General features: G+C 34.6%; 2 protein-coding genes across 9 annotated transcripts; both read right to left on the bottom strand.

The window, feature by feature from the left end:
* Positions 1 to 513: 513 nt before the first annotated feature.
* LOC117117528 lies at positions 514 to 6,581 on the bottom strand. Its single transcript, XM_033261843.1, has 2 exons — positions 5,704 to 6,581; positions 514 to 3,406 (listed from the first exon to the last, which is right to left on the bottom strand). Exons 1-2 carry the CDS (start codon positions 5,852 to 5,854, stop codon positions 3,105 to 3,107), a joined length of 453 nt encoding a protein of 150 aa, XP_033117734.1. The 5' UTR covers positions 5,855 to 6,581; the 3' UTR covers positions 514 to 3,104.
* A 2,591-nt stretch (positions 6,582 to 9,172) lies between these two features.
* Positions 9,173 to 21,040, bottom strand: LOC117117525 (protein FAM234B-like). Of its 8 annotated transcripts, none has more exons than XM_033261831.1 (10): positions 20,968 to 21,040; positions 19,209 to 19,551; positions 17,391 to 17,533; positions 16,082 to 16,588; positions 15,577 to 15,768; positions 15,060 to 15,205; positions 13,194 to 13,368; positions 12,315 to 12,477; positions 11,854 to 12,021; positions 9,173 to 9,804 (listed from the first exon to the last, which is right to left on the bottom strand). In XM_033261831.1, exons 3-10 carry the CDS (start codon positions 17,404 to 17,406, stop codon positions 9,612 to 9,614), a joined length of 1,560 nt encoding a protein of 519 aa, XP_033117722.1. In that variant the 5' UTR covers positions 17,407 to 17,533; positions 19,209 to 19,551; positions 20,968 to 21,040; the 3' UTR covers positions 9,173 to 9,611. The 8 variants fall into 8 exon arrangements, with proteins under 8 accessions (XP_033117722.1, XP_033117721.1, XP_033117724.1 ...); XM_033261830.1 differs by lacking the exon at positions 20,968 to 21,040 and adding an exon at positions 20,703 to 20,758; XM_033261833.1 differs by lacking the exon at positions 19,209 to 19,551 and having other exon boundaries at positions 20,968 to 21,003.
* Between the last annotated feature and the right edge of the window lie 199 nt (positions 21,041 to 21,239).

The raw sequence follows: 21,239 nt of genomic DNA, 5'->3' as shown, positions 1-21,239 counted from the left end.
GCCATTGCTTTCAATGTGTTAGATCCTGTTGTGTTGTTTCATTACTTGCAGGAATTTCACGCTAAATCTCTCACTGCCGAATCATCCATTGCTCATAAACAAATGTAAAGTAAAAGTATTATTTACACAAAAAGAAATGCAAAGATCTGGCACTCATTCGCTACCTTTGTTATTATAATTTATTTTGCTGTTTTTATAAGATTTAAAAAAAAATTATCTGACCCAATATGCTAGGTCTCACCACGAAAAAAGACATCGTTGGTGAAATCATATTGAGATATTTACCAAAACAGGCCAAAGTCAACATTTTTACAAAATTTTGATTTTAATGTTTTTGAATAACTTGATACTTATATTTTATGATTGTATACTTTGTAAGTGAATTTTCTTGCTAAACCAGTGTTCTCTGCACATATTCTGTAATTCAAGCCATATTACCTGTACAGGTTAGTTTATCTTTGAGGCTGATTTTCTCAAACCGTGGTTCTTATACACCTAAACTTTAAATGCACACATCTCTGGATTTACTTATAGTTAGGAAGCCATTCAAGGACCAAATGAAAGCTTATAATGTGATCTATTCAAATATAATATAAACTCAATTTCTGAATTTCTAACCATGACTCATTTTGTGGCGAGACCTCACATATGGCATATGAATTATAAAGTCAAAATACAGGTATTAAATATCAACATAAATTCTACATGACATTTCTTTTGACATATTTATGTGCTTTTTATTTATTACAGACAAAAAAAAAACACTACATAATATACAGTATTAACATCAAAATCAAGGGTTAAAGGTTAAGAAATGTAGAAAACATTAAATTCTTAAAATTGTTTTACTTTTGGCAAACACAAAATATATATATCTTCAATATCGTTTTTTCTAAAAATATATTATAATAAAAAAAATATTGTTTACCAAGAAGGTGGTGTTCTTACACGAGGCCGTATATGTACATTTTACATATCATGAAAACTTAATTATGAAGTAAACAACTAAACAAGAACTATTACAAAAATATACAAATGAATAAAATTGTCTTACTTTTGGCAAGCAGCAAGTATATATATCTTTAATATTGTTTTTTTCTAAAAATATATTATAACAAAAAAAATCTTGTTCACCAAGAAGGTGGTGTTCTTACACAAGGCCTTATATGTACATTTTACATATCATGAAAACTTAATTATGAAGTAAACAACTAAACAAGAACTATTGCAAAATATACAAATGAAAGGAAAATAGAAAAGCTTAAAACCAAAAAGAAAAAAAAAACAAATATACTACCAAATAAATAAATAAATAATCACTGTCCTACGTGTAGGTGACGTTCCCTTTCACAAGACGAACATACACAATGCATATACACAGACTAAATCCCATTGTGAGACTTAAGGAGTGTTTTGGTCATGGAAAAAATCCTGCAACACTGACAGGAATTGAACCTAGGACCCTGGGATTGGAAGGCAAGCATCTTAACCACCAAGTTATTCAACTCCACTCCCCATCTTGCTTTCTGTTAATACTGTCATTGATTATTTTTATCATTGAATATAAGTTCCCACATTCTTACAAGCTCTCTCTGGTTTCTTTAGGAACCATTAATTTACAATTTTTCATGACTTTTTGTTCTATTACTATAATTAAATGTTCTATATATTCTGTAATGATATAAAGGTATAATTATTGTTTATATTAGGATATGTTAAATGGTGGAAGATGAATATTATGTTTTGTTATGCATTATCTTTCACCAGAAAGTACGAATAAGAGAGCAAGGCAAGATCCGGCAATGTATGACTTAATGTCTTGTGTGGGCAGCAATTGCCCATCTCAGTAAACCCTTTGTCACAAGTGGTGGAGGAAGCGAGGATGATCTTTTGGCCTTAGAGTGGACATCAACAAACTTTTGGAAATCAATTAAAGTATTGGTAAGTAGCTTTCCATTTTTTAACTAAACATAAAAATAATAAAAATACTACTATGTCACACACTCAGACAAAGCTACAGTACTGTAGGTGCAGTTGTGGATGCAAGAATGAGATAATTGAATGCCAATAATACTCTGATAAAAAAAAAAACTAAAAAACTAAACTAAAACTTTGATATGTTTCATTATCGTTATTGGTTGAGAATATTCACACTATCCACTATAACTGAGCTTATATTTATTTAAAATGTCACCATGCCTAGGTAATTTACCATTTTTTGTATAACTTAAAGAAATTTCATGAAATGGCATCTACTTATTATTCACATTGCACAGTATTATTTGCAAGGGATGATCCATTTGGACATGCTTTTTTTTTGTTATTCGGCAAAATTATACTGTTTAAAATCTTTAATTATGCACGATATATGATGAAAGTATCTTTTGCCATACCGGTATGGTATGTTACTTATTAAAGACAGGGTCAGGTGAAGCTTAAAAAGTCTTTTACAAAGAGTCAGCTGCCCTTCAATGAGCTAGGTTTCGTTCGATAGATAGGCACTCTCAAAAAGCCAGCTGCCCTCAAAAAGCAAGTTTCCCCTTAAAATAATAATTTTCAATAACCAATTTCAAAATGCCAGCCATCCCTCGGATCCTTTTACTTTAGTAGTGATGCAATCTTTAAATTAGTAGTGTAGCTCCCCTATTCTTTAATAGATTTACGGTATGGGAAGAAGAATGTGCTGCCTCTCTTCCATACTGCTTTACTACTACCACATAAATCAAGGCAAGTACCATAAAATAATACAGTTGTATTATTTTGAGTCTCTTCAGCTGCAAGGCGAATAAAAGTATATTCTGGTTACTAAACCATTAAGGTATTTAAATTACAGCAAATAACAACCTATCACATACAATATCATAAAAATTTATATACATTTAAATGTTGTATTGTTTTTTTTAACATAATAAATCATGGGTAGGGAAATTCCCAGGCTAGATGTCACCCAATTTGACTAGACTATCATTGCCAAGCGTGCAGCACCACAAACTATACTACCAACCAACCATGGACAAGTTTGACATGAATAAGTTCGAGCTCGAAGACTTGGACCAATGCTCTAGTCGGCCCACCGCTGCCTAATAAATCTTACTGCTCTACAATTAATTCTTATGTCCAATGTCATATATACTGTCTCCACGCAGTCCCATATATCCCAGCCATCCATCATTGAGAAGCTTCATGGAAGACCTACCATCACATTTCCCACAATCCTCAGTCTTGATGACTGTTAAGTTGCTGTGGAGTGGAACTCTGGTGTGACTCAAGTCATGGGTGCGGAGTTCCAAGCGTTGGAGCGATAGAGTACTATGCACATTGGTTTCACCATCCTGTACAACTGTTTGCCGAGTATACAAGTTAATCAAGTCCAAATTACCATCATTATCAACATCCTTTATTGCTCCTAAAGGAGAAAATATAATTAGCAGAATAAAAGCTTAAGTTTAAAATTTTGTACAATAGTAAAGCTCTTTCCACACAATAAATGTGATATGCCCATATTTTGGTGTATTATTAGTAATATGTCATCATCATGCCCATATATGGACACATCACACAAATTTGTAACATAAAATTTAATAGGGTGGACAGAGCTTAGACACAATATTTTATTTCTACAAATACTTTTTTATTGCAGTTGTAGTTGTGTTTGAATTTATTTATTTATTTAATCTTTCTTTATACTATAGGCACTTTCACTACTATAGTACTGAAAGTGGTACAGTGACGAGAAACATATACAGTAGAAAGAATAAAATAAAATAAAATTTGAAAATATTATTTTAAATGATTTTGGAATGAAAAAGTCGACATCTCTTTAAAATTAAGTTTTAATTTGTGTGGTAGTTCATTCCAGCTTTTGGATGATTGATATAAAAAAGTTCTTTTTCCTTGTCCAATATTATACATGGGAAGAACCAGGTTGTTATGGGTTTAGCTACATGTGCCTTTAGAATGGGTAGTATTGTTAAAGGTAAATTTTGAAGACAAATATTGAGGGGCATATCCTTTTAAGCATTTGAAAGTCATAAGAAGTAATTTTTCATTCCAAATCACATTTGAGTCTACTCCATCCAAGGCAACTTAAAATACAATCAACAGGAGTCCTATCAACAGAAAGTAAAATTCTACCTAATCTATTCATAAGAACTTGTAAACAGTTAGAATTTTGAACATTACAGTTCGACCAAACACAACAACAATAATCGAATAAATAAAACATTTTTGGTTTCTGGTTGTACAGTTAAATGTTTCTTGCTAGCTTGATTTTGTTTTCCGTTTTGTTTGTATAATTGTTCTATTACATTTTAAGCTACAGTCCCTGTCACTCTGTATTGAATAGAGCCAACATATGCCAATGATTTTTGGTGTACATTCGCACAAGTGGCCATTGGTTTGTGACATGTTTGACATATGTTGCATACGTTAGCTGTTCGTAGTGTTCGCAGAAATACACTGGGATCAAATTAAAATTTTGGACATGTTGAAAATTTAGAACGTGTGACAACATTCTGCTCAATACACTCTGTATAAGGTGAGCATTTGTTTGAACATTTCGCACATTGGGTGTAAGTTTTCTTTTTGTTCATTAACGATTGAGTTGAGGGATTGGTGGTCTAGGTGAATCTCTCCAGACGGGTGTTTCGAGGTGATTAAAGAGGTACACTGTCAGTGGAGAGATTGGTGGTCTAGTTGAGTCTGTCTGGACAGGGGTGCTTGGAGGTGATGCAGCCTTTGCCTGGACTGCTGCTTCTACACTATTAACGGCTCACTTGGCAGCTGAGCTTTGTGTGGTAGTTTTTAGGTGGTTGCATAATGAAGCTATCTATTATTATATCAGTTAAATGTTGTCTTGCTTTTTATAGTGTTGTTTCCGATTTTTACTGTTTGCTATTTTTGTTTGAAGTCAAAAACAAATCTCGTATATGTATTATGTATGACGATAACAAATAAATCTTGAACTCAGGTCGACACAGCTGAGACACGTTATGTGACTGGCCACAGCACGCTAAGCATACATGTGTACGCTCAACATTCGTTGGGTGTACACATGCCGTATTCGTTACATGGGTGCTCGTTGTACGATCAGCATTCATTTAGCATTCGTCTTATACACCAGGATTTTTGTTTATTTATTCAAGAATTTGAGCGTATTTAAGCATATCCAAACGAATTAGGCCAAATAAGACATTGGTCTCAGGGGTTTCATTTGACTCGTGATAATACTGGGTAGCTAACTGTACCCTCTGTAATGCTGTATATTAAGACTAAAAAAAAAATGAAACCCCTAAAATTTACGTTATATTTGAATTGGTGAGTTAAATGGGATAAAGTGTTAGCTTTCAATAGTTTACTCACCATCAAACATATAAATAATACAGTATACTGTTTTCTATATACTTTTGCACAGACGTACTAGCTAGCTAATTTAAGTACTTTTTTAGTAAAAGGTCTGGAAAAAATTTTTAAATGAACTTTTCATTGCTACTTAATTTTTCAATGTTTTCATGATTTTATGATGCATTATTATATCTCCAAAGCATTCTTCTATACACGTTTCAGTTGCTAGCAACATAGATAAGACATCAAGCTATGTATAGATACACCCTCAACTGTGCATAGGGAATTTATGGATTTTTATATCTAGTATCTACACACACAGACATGGTTATATACGGTTATTTTGCTATTAATACTTACCAGTTGATATAAGTAGCGCAGTGATTGGAGAGCACTGGGAACCATTCTTTGCTGCTATTTCATGTTTCTGTCTATCATGCTTCTCTTTTGTATCCCCTTCTCTTTGGTCATCCGAATCCATAGTTCTATCTTGGGTTGTGTTGAAAGACATTTCTAGTGGATCTGTATACAGCTCAGAATTGGTATCTTCTTCATCTATTTGATTTGTCAGTTCTAAAAATTATATTGTACAAGAATTTTTTTGGTCTGTAATAATGATGAAATTATATTTTATGGCCCTGTCACACCTTGATGATTTACAGCGTATGTAAGTATGAAAAAAATGGCAGTACGCTAGTGTACGTCGAATAAGTTATTGGTAAGTTTTGTATAAGTTAAGAGCACGCTTATTAGCATGCTGGTATACATTATAGTACAGCTAAAATGTTGACAACACGTTGAGCATTCGTTTGTGAAAGTTTTTTATAAAGATTAAAATGTTCTATATAAGTTACTAATACTTTATTTATACGTTCAATACATTATGAATACGTTATGAATGTGCCCAAAATTGAAAAAAAAAGCATCGATGCCAGCGTTTTGATGTCAAGGTGTGACAGGGCCATTACATTCAGACTATGGCCACAACCAGGGCTAATGAATTTCTCTAAATCCAGTTTGCCGAAACCCAGTTTGCCGAATCCAGTTCGCTGAAATCATGACAACACAGGTTGCTGAAACCCAGTTTGCCAGAAACCAATTTACTGAATCTTGCTGTCACTGTCTAATCTAATCTATTCATATATATTTATATAGCGCCTTTCTTTGCAGATACAAAGCGCTTCTCTCCCTGGTCATTGGATCCACATGCTAAGTGTTGCTGCTGTATTCAGCGCAGGAGCAAGCAACCCACCAGGTACCCATTTATTCTCCTGTATGGAGAGAAGCAATGCAGATAAAGTGCCTTGCTCAAGGACACAAGCGAAATGCACAGCGAGGGATTGAAACCCCGACCTCGAGGTTGGGAAACCAAACCTTTCACGCTGCGCCAAACCGCTTCCACTGTACTGTCGTACTATAAGCACAGCATACTGTACTTTTGAAAATATGATGGGTGGACCAGGGAGGAGCAGTATTTACATACCCGTGTTTATGTACTGTGTAAACACTTGCTTTGAACAAACGCCCCTTCTAGCGCCTCATTTGGAATAAATGCCTCTTTCAAACACGCCCCCAAGGTGTTTGTTTTTTCCTCAAATAAACACCCTCTTAAATGACTGTCAACAAATGCATTGCAATGTACGCTGTAATGACTATACTCTAAAATATTTTTCATAAATTTCAGTTTTACGCAAAAGAATAAAAAAAAACGAAAAATAGACTATTTCTCATACATAGGGATTCTTCTTGCAACATTTTCATTTAAGAGCAAGAATAGCCTAGCAAATTAGTGTTTCATGCTGTATTTCGCACCGACATTAACTGTTTTTAGGTCATTTTTCGTTGTTTCCACAGTAGTATCTCAGCAAATACTTGTTGGATTTTTGTGTTCCCTTCGATATTTGAAAGGCAATTCTTTTCTGATTGCTTTATTATTTGTTTCAATTGTATTGCTTGAAAAGAAGTCATAGTCATTTATCACTTTTCGATTGGTGCTATGCTGACCGCCCACTGCGTAGAGGCTGCATTTTTACCTCTTTTTAGGGATTTTGTTGGCTTTATTGCCATTTCAGCTGTTCACCAATCAAATATCTTGTTGCTGCCCCGCCAAAAGGAAAGCTGAATATTCATAGATTCTTCTCATATAAAATATATTCCCATTGGATGAAAAAAATTCTCCGTCAAAACACTAATTTCAATATGAATGAACAATCCTGTCTAGCCTTCCGCCATTGTTAATGAATCTGTGTTGTGCTGTTGTTTTATCTTTTGCCTTAAATTGGCCAATTTCCTTTAGGTTTTTCATTTTCACCTTCTACATACTCATTAAGTACTGAGTGTTATTGTTTGATTTAATGTAAATTTAAAGGCACACAAGGATCTAAAACAAACGGTTGTAGATTTCTTTACCAGCTGGTAAAAAGCAGGAACGTACCATTATTGAGCAGGTCTGGGATAGCCGGGTTCAGGCTGGCTAGAAAAAGTGCGTCGTAAAATATGGATGACCATTATAGCCTAAATTGTAAGATTGTTAAACTAGTACTGTAATACTGTTAATAATAATATTTAAGACTCAAACAATGCATAAAAACTAAAGGTAGGCCTATTAATTACCCCTCATAAAATGAGCAAATCTAAAGGATAACCAAGGTTTCTGGAAGTCACTTCAATGCGGTGAATATGAGCTTAATAAATTTGAGTGTTTCATTGCAAAAATTTGGCCTAACAATTCATATGGAGATTACCATTTTCTCAACAAATTCTATGTTACTAGGCAAATTCAGATGTTGTAGATCGCATCCGTTGGAATGCTCTCGCTACTTTATACAGTCAAAAAAGTGCACCCTCTCTTATCTAATGAAATTAGTTTTTGTACTTCGCACCTTGCACACTGCGATTGATCGAGTGGGCCTGAGATATGTTTGTTTAATTGTCAAAAACTTGGTCAGAATCATTTTTTTAACAGATTTGAAATAATTCCTATGAAATATATTCCACAAGTGTCAATACTAGCATCAGAAAATATCATGTCAGCCGTTTTTATGTGTGACAGAACCTAAATCGATGTAAGGCTAGGCCTAGCCTAGCAGTGTTGGATAGGCTAATGTTTTTAGCCCCTAATATATTTCTTCGCAGACCTATCGCAAAATCAAACATGAAAAATCCATCCTCATTTATTTTTTGTGTGGAACACAAAAAAAATCAAATTTCAGTCTTATTTTACTTTTTTTTTTTCATGTTTAAAGAACATCTAAAATGACATGTTCTTGTTACTTTCAAAATGTCATAAAACAATAAAGAATTATATAATAAACAAATGTGTGGCTTTCCTTTTATTTTTAGACAATGCGTTTTTCTGAAAAACGAGTTTTAAATCACCTATTTTTATGAATTCTGTAGTCCTAAGCCCCGCCTTCTGAATTTGACCCACATTTAACCTTTACCGGATATGACATACACTTTGTACAACAAAACACTCGATGTTCGCGGCATTGGCTACACAAACATACAGTGATCGATAGTATTCAGCACAAAACAAAGTTCTATAGAAAGTTTTCCCGGTTAATTTGAAGTGTCAGTATGCCCCGTTGTGTGGCTGCTGGTTGTGATAGCAACCATTCACAGAAAACAAAGATGGCGTATCGACATATCGGCCATTTTTCGGAGAAATTACTTTACAAATGTTTTTATTAATTTCTCAAATTCAACAAATTGTTGAAGGTTAGTATTTTGTGACTGGTTTATTGACTACCCAAGGATTCCAAAACCTTCATTCATTGGATTTTAGAAAATGGTTTCATATCCATTTTAATAACTGAATCCGAGTTAATGTTCAAAGTACCAGTCTATTCATATCCTATTACACTGTCCAATCTACAAGTCTCCCTCTAATTAAAAATCCCTCTCACAGAAATGAACCACAGCACCTCCACTCCAATTAAAGACCACTTTTCTATGATCCCAAATTAACAAGTGTCTTTAATCTTTATTGTTCTAATTCTCATCAGAGACCAAAGCTGCTAAAGACCATGGAATCACAGTCCTAAAAGTGGTCTTTAATTGGAGGGAGAACTGTATCAAGTTTTATGTGAAAAAAAAATAGTGTGATCATCAAGCCCAACAATTGGGCATGATCATTTACAAATCACACCTTTCATGTGGGCATGATGTCATATCACACCAAATACATCTTTTTCTTTCATTATTTATTGTACAGGTGGACAGAGCTTTAGAAACTCTGGGTTTAAAAATATCTGCAAATCATTAATTTAGTGGAAAAGTTTGAATAACTTAATATGTAAATTAGATTGAATTTGCTTTTTGTTGTTTTTTTTTAATTTTTTATTTTTGACCATAAAATGCCTTACAGTGTTCTGTTGGTACTTTGGCCATGTGCCATATGATACACACACCATGATGTCAAGGTGATCATCATCATTGAAGTAACCAGGTGCAGGATTGCTGTGAATTATAATGACATGCAGCATGCAGATAACATAATGTACAGATGGCAAACCATGGGGTGATATACCATATTTTACCGAGCATTAAGCTTAAGTGGCAGCCAAGGAATACCACAGAAATTAAGGGGTGGGCTTATAGTACTCGGACAGTACCTTGACTAAATAACTTGATTTGACTTGTACAGTATGTATATGATATGATTTGATTTGATTTGTATATGTATGTATGTGTATATATAAAGCACCCGATTATGGTGCAAGTAATGTTATTTTGTATGTGTGTAGGTGAGTGAGTGTGTGTGTGGGGGATATGCGTGTGTTTGTACGTATGGTACAGGTATTATAATTGTGCTTTTTGTTATTTTATTTTGTACTTTTTTTGTAAGGGTCAATTGAGACAAGCCAAACTGCTTCTATAACTTGATCCTTATCAATGGAATTTTATTATTGAAATCAAATGATTTATGTTATGTCCATTCATTGATTGAATAAATGTACATTGAATTGATTGAATTGACTTTTTTAAAATGCTAAAAAAATTATTATGCATGACGCTTTAACGAAATATGCCAGATGAAAGTCTGATTGGGTTTTCTGGTATTTTATTTTCTTTTGATCCATACAACTCTTGAATACAGACAGTGGTTGGGTGTGTGAGCTGGGAAAGACCTGTGGGCAGCCCTGCAGTCTTACTTGTTGATTTTTTTTATGCTCATGATAGATAGGTAGGCCTGGATGGTGGGAATGCCTGGACTGTTATAATCAATGCTAGCCTTTCATTTCCATCTGCAATTATAGCCTGGACTTATTCTGGGATGAATGCTAAAAGCTGGACCTATACACAAGCCTTATACTTGGTAAAATATGGTTATAAAGTTGTAAAGTAGACAAATATATTTGACAATGTTATAACAATAGACAATCACACAGATATTTATGAAATTGATTTCTTACAGTATTACTAACTTGTACCATTTACCAGCCTAAAGGATATGAAAGTACAGGAATGGTATTTATGATTTAGTTGATTTGTAAGAAAAAAATGTTATCTCCTAATTTTTAATTAAAAGTTAATAATATATCATAATTATAGTACATCATTCTATTTGTCATAAATTGGAATTGTGACTGGGCTGGGACCATGGGAGCAACAGCACAAAAGTCACCAGGGGCGGATTGCTATAAAATAGTCTTAACTGGTAGTCTTAACTCCTCGAATAAAGCCGTCTTTATCACTTAGACAGTCTTACTAAAATCATTCCTCTAAGACCATTGCTATAAAACAGTCTTCCGTAGGACCATTTGGAATAATGAAAGGCAAACCAGCACTCTCTTGTAATGTAAGATTGAAAGCGACGTCATGCATGCACACATGCAAATGTATCGAAATGAACGCAAAACGTAGACCTATTTTTACAGACGCTGAGAAGCATGCAGAATAGTCGTTCGATTCTCCGACTTTGACGATCTAGGTCTTGCCATTGCACTGTTGAATTAATCAGCAGAATGCCATGATGAAAATGATTTAAGACGGTTTTAAGCCTCTTCCTAGTAGGCTTTAAAATTTAAGACGGCTAACTGGTTAGACTGGTCTATAGATTGGTATAGCAGTGGTCTATAATCATAGACCAGTAGTGACGTCACGATTATAGCCAGCTAACCGTTAAGACCGTCTAAAGACCGCTTATAGCAATCCGTCCCAGTAATTACATGAAATGATTACTGTACATTGTTCCTTGTCTTGCCTAATTCAATGAGCTATGTGATTCAAATCTTGAAATGGGGAGATGGGATGATGGAGAATCAAAGGGTGAAGGGAACTTTATGATTAAATGAAGGGGTGCCTGCAAAATAATGTGATATGTGATTTTTTTTTTATCTACTTGAGCATGGTATTTTTTCTTTGAACATTTTGAATTGGGGCGGGCGACTGGATTTTGCATGCTTTTTTAAGGGGATGAGTGCAGACCCGTAGATACACCACTGTGAAAAAATATTTTGCCAACAATCCACAGCAGCATAAAACAATGTTTGTGATGATTCTTACCTGTATGATTGATAACCGTGGAAACCAGTTGACCAGATAACAGTAAGGTTATCACCATTAAGTACTGCAAAACTTCCATTGAATAAAGATACAATTAAATCATTGATTCCGTCATTATTCATATCTGCTAAAATTGTTGGTACCATTATCCCCCTTTCACCATCTGACCTGAAAAAGCCAAAATGATAATTACATATGTAGATGAACTTTATTATTATATCAGTGAAATCATATGAAATATATCTACAAAGGCAATCTTGAAGTAGCTTTTATTGCAGAGGGAAACTTTAAGTAGGCATACCTGTTACCAGTAGGTCTATTGTTAATGTTCAAATATAATATATTTTAGGCCAAAGAATCCATTAATAGACAAGACAGGACATGTCACTGGTTTAAACAATTTTAATGATAGGCCTGCTCAAATGACATGTTGAAGAATGTTAATGTTCTCAATATCATACCTCAGTATTTCTATAACACCTACATCAGATGTCTGAAGAGGTCTTCCCCAAGATTCCTTGTAAGAATCTGACCCTAGGAAAGGAACCTGGTCCTTAACCTTTTCTGGTGCTGTCTCTTTCACATAGCAGTATAGATCTCGCAAAGAAATGCCCCACAAAGATCCTAAAGGAAAGAATTAGGCATTTTGAAAATATTTACAGTAGTTTTCTTATAAACAGACAAATATTAAACTATGATATACTGTATTGAAGTTCAATGCAGATTGTCTTGCTTTATTTAAAATGTGGTGAATTATGCCTATTTCTGAGAGAAATAGGCACAATGTCCTCTCCAAGAAAATGTTAGGACTCTAGCACTCTCAAAAGATATTTTGGTGCAAAAAAAAATATAATCTATCAGCTACACATTGATATTAATGTTCAGAATGGGGATTTTTTGTGGTGCAGTTTGTGGTACTTCTAAAAATGTTTCTGTCCCAATTTCCAATAGAAACCTCCCTTGTATAACAAATTAGAATATTTTTACACTGACATGTGTGCACTTATCACAAGTTTCTTGCTTTCACCTCATTAAAATTCATAATAACTTCTGTGCTACCCCGGAATCAATTCAGCTAGTTACTCTGAATAGTTATTAGCTTTACAATACAGTATAGAGAAGAAAAATGTAAAATATTTTATGTTATAATAATGTTATTTCAAAACATCTTGTGATGATATATATGATAGTTGTTTATATGAATTATGGTTAATTTAGGTATTTTATTCTTCCATTCTTTAAAAAGACGTTTACAGAAATTACAGCTGTGATGAAGATAATAGTGAAGAAGGAGAATGGTGCTGATGTGTAACTATGATAATAATGTATTTCAAAACTACCTTGAATTGTCTCTCCACCTGAACCATATAAAATGTAAAGAGCCCCATTTGGCCGCTCGTATAAAGTGATTGCTGAGTAGGTTTCGTGGCCGTCGGACATGTTTAGGTATCGTCCTAGTGCCAATCCTGTTTTGCCAGACAATAAGATGACCCGTCCAGCATCTCTGTCCAACTTCTGAAGATCAGCGAGAAAATCAAATACAGTATCGTAAGCAATAATGTATTACTTTAAAATGATGTATATATTCTATCAACGGGAAACAACCTCACTTTTAGTTTACTTTGAATTATAACATTTGAAAGGAGAAGATGACTGTCATGGACCGCTGCCAACTGGCAGATGAAAAGATAGACATGGTAGGTAGACTGGTGTTATCTGCCAAGGTGGCATTTTAGTTTTTTACATTCTATTGTACATCTTCTGCAACCTGGAAAAAAATTGCAAAGATTGAGTACAGTCTCTTTCACTCCCATGCAGTTCGACAGGGAGTCTGAACCAAGGGACCAACTAGAGGCTTGACCAGGTTCGACTGAGAGAGTTTTATGGCTTATTATGGCTGAAATGTTTTCAGACCACAATATTTGGGATTGTAACGTAGTAGGATTTATATATGGCTTTATACCCTAGTCTCAAAGCGCTTGAGGTGTGGACCAGCTCATGCACTAACTTCCTTCCCCTTAGGGTCTCTTTGTGTCTGAACTACTCGGTAAACCAGTTCCAGCTGCTCGTCTTTCCACAACAGGGGTTGTATGGACCAGTACACCAGAGTAACCCCCCCATTGTCTCGAAAGAATTCTTTAAAGTGCATATAAGCCAAATTGTGTACACTGGGCCTACAGTTTGTAGTCCGTACCCAAGAAGACTTGTTTCACCACCAGTATATTATTATTATTGCTGTATGCTGTAGCCCCCTGCCTTAACCGATTGGCCATTGAATCACCTAATTGGTATATTAGTCTTGGTCAAACAAACTGGTCATGATAGGGAAAATGCCCTCCCTGATCCCCTACTGGTGCCATCACTTGTCTCAGTTCACCTTTCAGTTTCCCCTTTCATCATTAACACCCTCAGGCCAGAATACGCTCCTAATAATTGTTTGCACCTCTACATCATTCCTTCCATATTTGCTAACCCTTGCATATTGCCTTGTTTCTTCAACCATTACCCATCCATAATGAGGCAAAAAAACCTATTGTAAATGTTGTAGTCTATTGACACTTTACAAGTTCAGTACAGTATATGTTTTAGCAGAAAATGTCCATTAGCAAACAAATTCTGAATTGAAGCATTTATTTGTACACAAATAGTGTGGAAATATTAGTAAAAGCATAATGGTTTTTAGCAGGATAAACCTAGTTTTTTAGGCCTATAATCACCCTTGACTACAATGCTAAAACAGGTGAAAACGAAGTTTGTGTCTGACAACGGAGTGCATACAGCGTGTAAAATGAAATTTTCATTTTCACAAAGAGACACAAACTTAGCTGTACGTGTAAACAAACTATGCTGGGTATATTTTTATTGTTTTTACGAATAGACACAAACTTTTCACACTAATTAACAAATGAATTAAAGTTAAAAAAAGAAAAAAATTGAACATTTAAATTGTTTAATGCTTTATCTTTAAACATATGTAAACAAAATTTCTAAATTTTGTTATGTTGATAGTGAAATAAATTTCACTATCAAGATAACAAAATTTAGATTTTAGGTTTTATGAAGTAGTCCACTTCAAAGGCATTTTCTCAGAACTTTGTTTTGGTCGAAACTGAAGTTTGTGTCTCTTTGGTGACGAATTACTCTATCCTACCTACTGTGATATTCAGTATTAATCATGTCATCATAAGTATCTTTATCAATATTACCTCATCAGGATAATTAACATTACCACCGTGTGCTACAACCACTTCACTGACACCATCTTGATCCAAGTCTGGGACAACTTGTGGTTGGTAGAAGTTCCAAGGATACTGAGTGTATTGGTTGTTGTCTGCTGACCACAACACTCTTCCTACAATATTTAACAAAATAAATAAATAAATATATATATAATTGTAACTGATGGTGACTTTTTTGATTTATTTATAAATCGCCGAAATGATCGATAGTCACATTATCCAAGATTAATAATGGCCAAATTAATGGTTCAAAGCAGAGTAGCTCACATGTAGCTACTGTAGGAGATAGGCCTACTTATTAAAGTTTAAAAAGATTGGATTCTTTGTAGAATCTCCTGATTGGTGATCAGGAATGCTTTTCCACACAAGGGTGGCTTTCTTGATAAATGTTCAGTTTGCCAGCTTTAGTTCAAAAACAGAATGTAAAGAACCACAACTTGTACTGTACAACAGAAAAGTTCTTAGCTTCTGTAAGATTTCTCACCAGTTCTACTATTAATAGCGTAAAGCTGTGCAGCACGCCCGGCTAGAAGGCAGTCATTATGACCATCTCCATCAATATCAAGGTTGCCACAGTTCATGGCAAATATATCACTACGACAGCTTGTCTCCCAAAGTAAACTCCCGTTTTTACCATCGACAGCATGCACTGCTCCCAGACATGGTTCATCCATATCTGCAAACATAAAATACAGTAGATGTGGTTGTGTATATATGGTGATTGGTAGCAAGCTTTATTAATGAATATTATTAATAATGATAATAGATATTTATAGCTCTTTTTAATAATGCAGTCAAGGTTTGAAATTATTCCCAGTTGTATTTCACCTTTTTGCAACCAATGTAAATTGTAAGAGCTGCATTTTTCCTGAAATGTAACACTGCCTTGAAAATGACAATGAAGAATGAACTGTGTATTGTATTAATTTTAGGTAAGGCAGCATTGTTAAATTAAATACCATAAACAAAATGAAATCTGAAGTACTAACGAATGCTCTTGCAGAAATTTTCCTTAGGTGAAGATGATCTTACTAATGTGTGTAATATATCTAGAACTCCATCATCATTCAAATCCTGTAGGCGCACGACAGACTCGCTTGCATACGGGAGTGGCAAGGTTTCCCAAACAACATCGGACATTTGATTGACGGGAGATTCTCCATCAGCCTTGTTATTATTTAATACTTGATACTGAATGAGAAATCCTATTATAATTGCAAATATAACTAAGCTTGTAATAAGAAGACAGATTGACGTCGTCTGATTTTTTTTCTGTTTCAATTTTTCAATAGATATGTTGAGGTTAGCATCAGTTTGTGGGTTGTGCACTGCTATATCGATGCCCTCGTCTTTGATAGCTTCATTGTTTTTCCTATCTGGCACTCTGCATGGACAAGTATCATTGGACCTAACTGATAAGGAAAAGTTGTCATCTTCATCGCTGTCGGATGGTATCACAGCCACTGGAGCATATCCCTGTCTTTTACTTTTGAGATCTGGAAATTAATGATAATACTTTACTAAAAAAAATAGTACTGATAGAATACCTTAAGTTCTGGATGGGATGGTCATATAAATGGTTCGGAGAGCCAAAGTGAACAATTTTTAATTTAACACTGGGGGCCAAATCAAAACTTACATTGCACTTGCAAAACCTTCATGAACTGCTTCTATACTGCTTAATGTTCAGTACAGTATATTATATTTTTCAAATGATCAGCACTGGGCCACAAAAAACAAGAGGTTTTCCAGCCAAAAGTGGTAGGTGGGTGATTCTGGTGATAGTAGTGTTCCACTACACTATGTTCTTTTACTTTATCTTACAGATAACATTTTCAAAGTTGCATAACACATTTCCTAGTAAATTGGTTAATGTCCACAATCATATGATTAAATTGTATTGAAGTACAGTATCTCTATGTTAATTTTTATTTTTTTGGAAAAAAAGTAGTAATTTTTGGCACATGGTTCTTAATATATGTAGAATGACATCGCCTTTAATTTTTAAATATAGACATCTTTGATAGTCTTTGTATGGGCAGACAGCAAAACACTGTGTAAAAACATAGGAAAATGGGATAGAAGAGGAAGTAAAATTCATAAATAAATGTGTGATTTAATACAAACAAACAAAAAATCCCCAAGAAACAAGAAGTGGTAAATTGATTATACAATACTGTACACACACACACACACAGCGAAAAGCCATATACTATATATAGTATGTTGATATATCAAGAATTAAGAAATCTAGAATTTTGTGGTATTTTCAAGAAACTTAATCATTTGTAAACTAACCATTTAAAAGTGGCATTCTCCTTTAGTTTCTGAGACTGATGATGAAATTTAATATCTCTGCGTTTACATTATTTACTTTAAAAGTTTCATTACTTCTGGATATTTGTATATGTGATGATTGATTTCTTGTCACAAAAAAATATCTGAAAAAAATAAAATATCTTACAGATAATAATTTTGATAATGATTTTGACAAAATATATAAGTAATGGTTCTACATTTCCAATGGGATCACCAAAAGTTTAACTCCATTAATTACTGTTTATGTGGCTCATGTTAATATTGAAAAGATAAACAGAGCAAAAGGTTAATACTTTCACACCTTTTATTAAATTTAAACAAGAATCTGGCTAATTATTATACTAAAATATGTCTTATTAATGGCATTTCAAGCCAGAAATCCTGTTTGGATTTGATCTCATGGCAGGTTAAACTGTTGGGAGTTGGTCCCACACTTTGGCGAAACCCAGTTTGCTGACTCAAAAAAACATGAATCCCAGTTTACCAAAACCCAGTTTGCCAAAAGTCAATTGAAAGCAGTGAAACATTATCAACTGCATAAAATTCATGATGGAGCACTCTCTGACCATGACTGCATCTGTAGTGGTGGTGCCAGCGGAAAGTCAGGGGTGGCCAGAATTGCAACGTTAAGAATTTAGAAGCCATTCCATTAAGATGCGATCACTGTGGATTTGTATAATAAATAGCAGACTATTCTGTAATTCAACCTTGATTAACAATTTGGCTATTACAGCAAAAAAAAATACAAAAAAAAAAATTAAATAGGGTTAAAATGTTTTATTACTGTATATGCACATTTATAATAAGTTCTTATTCTATATTCGCCAAAAACAAAGTACAATACAATGGTGGAATACATACAGAATACAAGTACAATAAATTGAATGAGTTGGCAGGAACACAAAAGCCAACGAAATCACTATAACACAAAATCTGTGAACCTCACTCATCTAGTTTAACATAGATATAATATTATAAATAAAAAAGGTCAGTTATAATAAAATAAAACGAAATTAACAAAATACTGAAAGCAAATCTCTAAGTAAGTGGAATACAAAAATAGATGAAACAAAATATGTAATCATTGATCAGAAATCATTTTAACTTAAAAGAAATTAAATTAAAAAAAATATATATAAAATTAATTAAATATAATTAAAGAATTAGGATTTAAACATAAAATTTTAAAAATAAGATAATTCTAATGTAAAACAATCTTATTTACAATACTTTGTGAATTAAGAATTATTATGAAGGACAAAATGTTTAAGTTTATTGAGAAAGATGTGAAAAGAGTAAAAAAGAAAGAGTTTTTCAGATCATCAGGGAAATAAAACCAAAGTCTGGGGCATTCATGAATAGCTGATAGATGAAGGCAATTGGTTCTTGCACGAAGATGTTTGAAACGCAGTACCTCTTGGTGACAGATATTGGCTACAACAAATTGACGAATGCTTTCAGTCAACATAGCCCATATGATAAGAGTTTTACACACAAATGGTGCGAGTAGATATTGTCTGCGACATGACAGACGAGGCCAGGCAAATTTTGATAACCGTTGGTCATACCCCATATCTCCTTGCTTTTGCTTCAATGCAAGTCGTGGTTTCAAAAATGTGGCCAAGGACTTGGAAAACTGGGTTTCGACAAACTGGTTGGACCGTTTAATTCAGTGGCGGACTGTCAAGGCATAGAAGGTATGCAGTGCATACCCTGGCAAAAACTAAAAAGAAAATAAACTATTGTACATTTTCTCTGTTTTATTTAGCATTGTTAGCCACGATCTTCTATACAAACCTTCATTTTTCGAATTGATTGCTACAGTTAGCAATGTTTTCAATTTTTGGCCTACTTTGGATAAGTCCTCAGCTGCTTAGAATTTCTACATGGCTGGTTTTCAATATCAGCCCATCGCATATTCAGTGAGTCAATTAAAGTGGCAGCATACCCTAATGCTTGAAATTGCTATTGTTCCAACCGTGTGGCGTTAGATTAGCCAATTTAACACTGGAATGAGGCACTGCTTCCAAGAGTATGTGCGCATGCTCTTCTTCTCACTGCATCTCTTCACAGTAGCCTAATTGGGACCTCCACTGCCAATCAGGTAATTTGTTTTGCCGACATTCTATAATCTCAATGACTAAATTTTAAATGAATTAAATATACGACTGGTATAGAAGAAACTTAAATTTTTTAAACTACAGGAAAAGGAATTCTTTTTAAAAGAAACTACAACCATGCCAGTAATAAAAAAAAAAAGAACAGACATTTGTATTTTTTCTATAGAAGAATCTTTGATTATAGGCTAACAAACTTTTCCTACTCAGGGGCGAATTTAAGATGGGGGTGGGGGGAAAGGGCCCCAACTACCCCTTTTCGAAGGTGTAAAAGAAAGAAAGAAAGGAAAAAAAATTATTGCCCAAAATACCTCAGATGCTAATTTTTGGGCGTCTAGAACAAAAATATTTTGGAGGGGGAATTCCCCGGACCCCATTGGAAGTGTTATCTCGATCGGGTCCCCCACATCTGGACATCTCTGGATCCCCCTGCTACTTGTGACCGTATAGTGTTTGTTGAAATTCAAAGAGATCCAGACACCATATAAAACTGATCATAAATACTGTAGGTTTCATCCCATAATATGTATCTCTTAAAGTTGAAAGGTTACACTAGCAGTCCCTATAATCAGTGGCTTATCTTAGAGTCTTGAAACTGTCTCTTATACACATCTAGATGTGTATAAGAGANNGATTTGTATAGGGCTCGCTCATATTCTCTGTCTCTTATACACATCTAGGTCCTAACTCACAAAATGAGGTGATTTGAGTTGAATTTTAACTATAGGGCTACTTGAGCATGATGAATGGAAGGAGGAAAATGGGGAGGAGAAGTAATTTTGGGGATGTGCACACACTATAGGTATGCCACTACCTATCATACCCTGAAATTTACCCAACGGTCCACCACTGTAGAACATCCATCTGTGTTATCTGGCTCACTTCTATTTCAAATTCCTAGATCACTGATATATCATTTATTTCTTCATTAAAAACAATTGGAATACAAAATGACAAAGACAAACATGATTAAAAAAACGAGCACATGTTAAATCCCACAATGGAATTGGTGACCGGGACCAAAAATTACCTCGTCTTCTTAGTTAGAAGGGCACAGCTAGCAGCGCCCCAGCACAACTATACCCCACTGTATGTAGCACAGCAACATCCACTGCCCCGTGGCACGGGTTAAAACAAAGTATACCTACTTGTATGTACTATACCACCTACTTACCACCATCACCAACGAATGAAAGGATACTCGGCCTGTGGCCTTGTACATATTTCAAGTGATACTGTTTGAGCGCGCCTACTCATATAAGGAAGGAACAGTCTTCTGTTGGGGTTCGGTCTAGGCCTACTCCCAGCTGGAAAAAGCCTAGCCAAGGACTAACGAAGTACTGTACGTGCTTTTAAGTTTAAGAACTAGGCCTATGCCTAGCTAGCTACGCGGAAACAAATTTTGAGTTTTCAGTTAAAATCAGATAATAATACAGTACAATAAAATAATCCGTAGTAGTACTACTGTATTTTAACGTTTCCAGCATGTAGCGAGTTAGCCAGTAAGTAGAAGCAAAGATTGTATACGATCTTTGGTAAAGGTCTACACGGAAATAAAAATATAAACACACAACATGCCCATGCGCAGTTCGCTATTTTAAACTGTTCCACCGAAATGCATGGTGGGAATACAAACAATGGGGCGCCGCAAGCCCTCTCTCCCACCTCCCACCCCGTCGCGGAGAGCAGCCCCCCCCCCTTATACACATCT

The sequence above is a fragment of the Anneissia japonica genome, unplaced genomic scaffold, assembly GCF_011630105.1.
Source record: "Anneissia japonica isolate Jap-2015-1 unplaced genomic scaffold, ASM1163010v1 scaffold288275_len480233_cov166, whole genome shotgun sequence".
In the NCBI taxonomy this organism is placed as follows: Eukaryota; Metazoa; Echinodermata; class Crinoidea; order Comatulida; family Comatulidae; genus Anneissia; species Anneissia japonica.
This window is presented reverse-complemented; position numbering and strand designations above follow the sequence as displayed.

Coding starts and splice junctions, on each gene's coding strand:
- LOC117117525 (XM_033261831.1), bottom strand. Junction 12,478..13,193: donor AGGTGGAGAGACAATTCAAG/GTAGTTTTGAAA, acceptor TCTTTCCTTTAG/GATCTTTGTGGGGCATTTCT. Junction 12,022..12,314: donor GGTGTTATAGAAATACTGAG/GTATGATATTGA, acceptor TGGCTTTTTCAG/GTCAGATGGTGAAAGGGGGA.
- LOC117117528 (XM_033261843.1), bottom strand. CDS start 5,854: ATGTCTTTCAACACAACCCAAGATAGAACTATGGATTCGGATGACCAA. Junction 3,407..5,703: donor TGCGCTACTTATATCAACTG/GTAAGTATTAAT, acceptor TTTCTCCTTTAG/GAGCAATAAAGGATGTTGAT.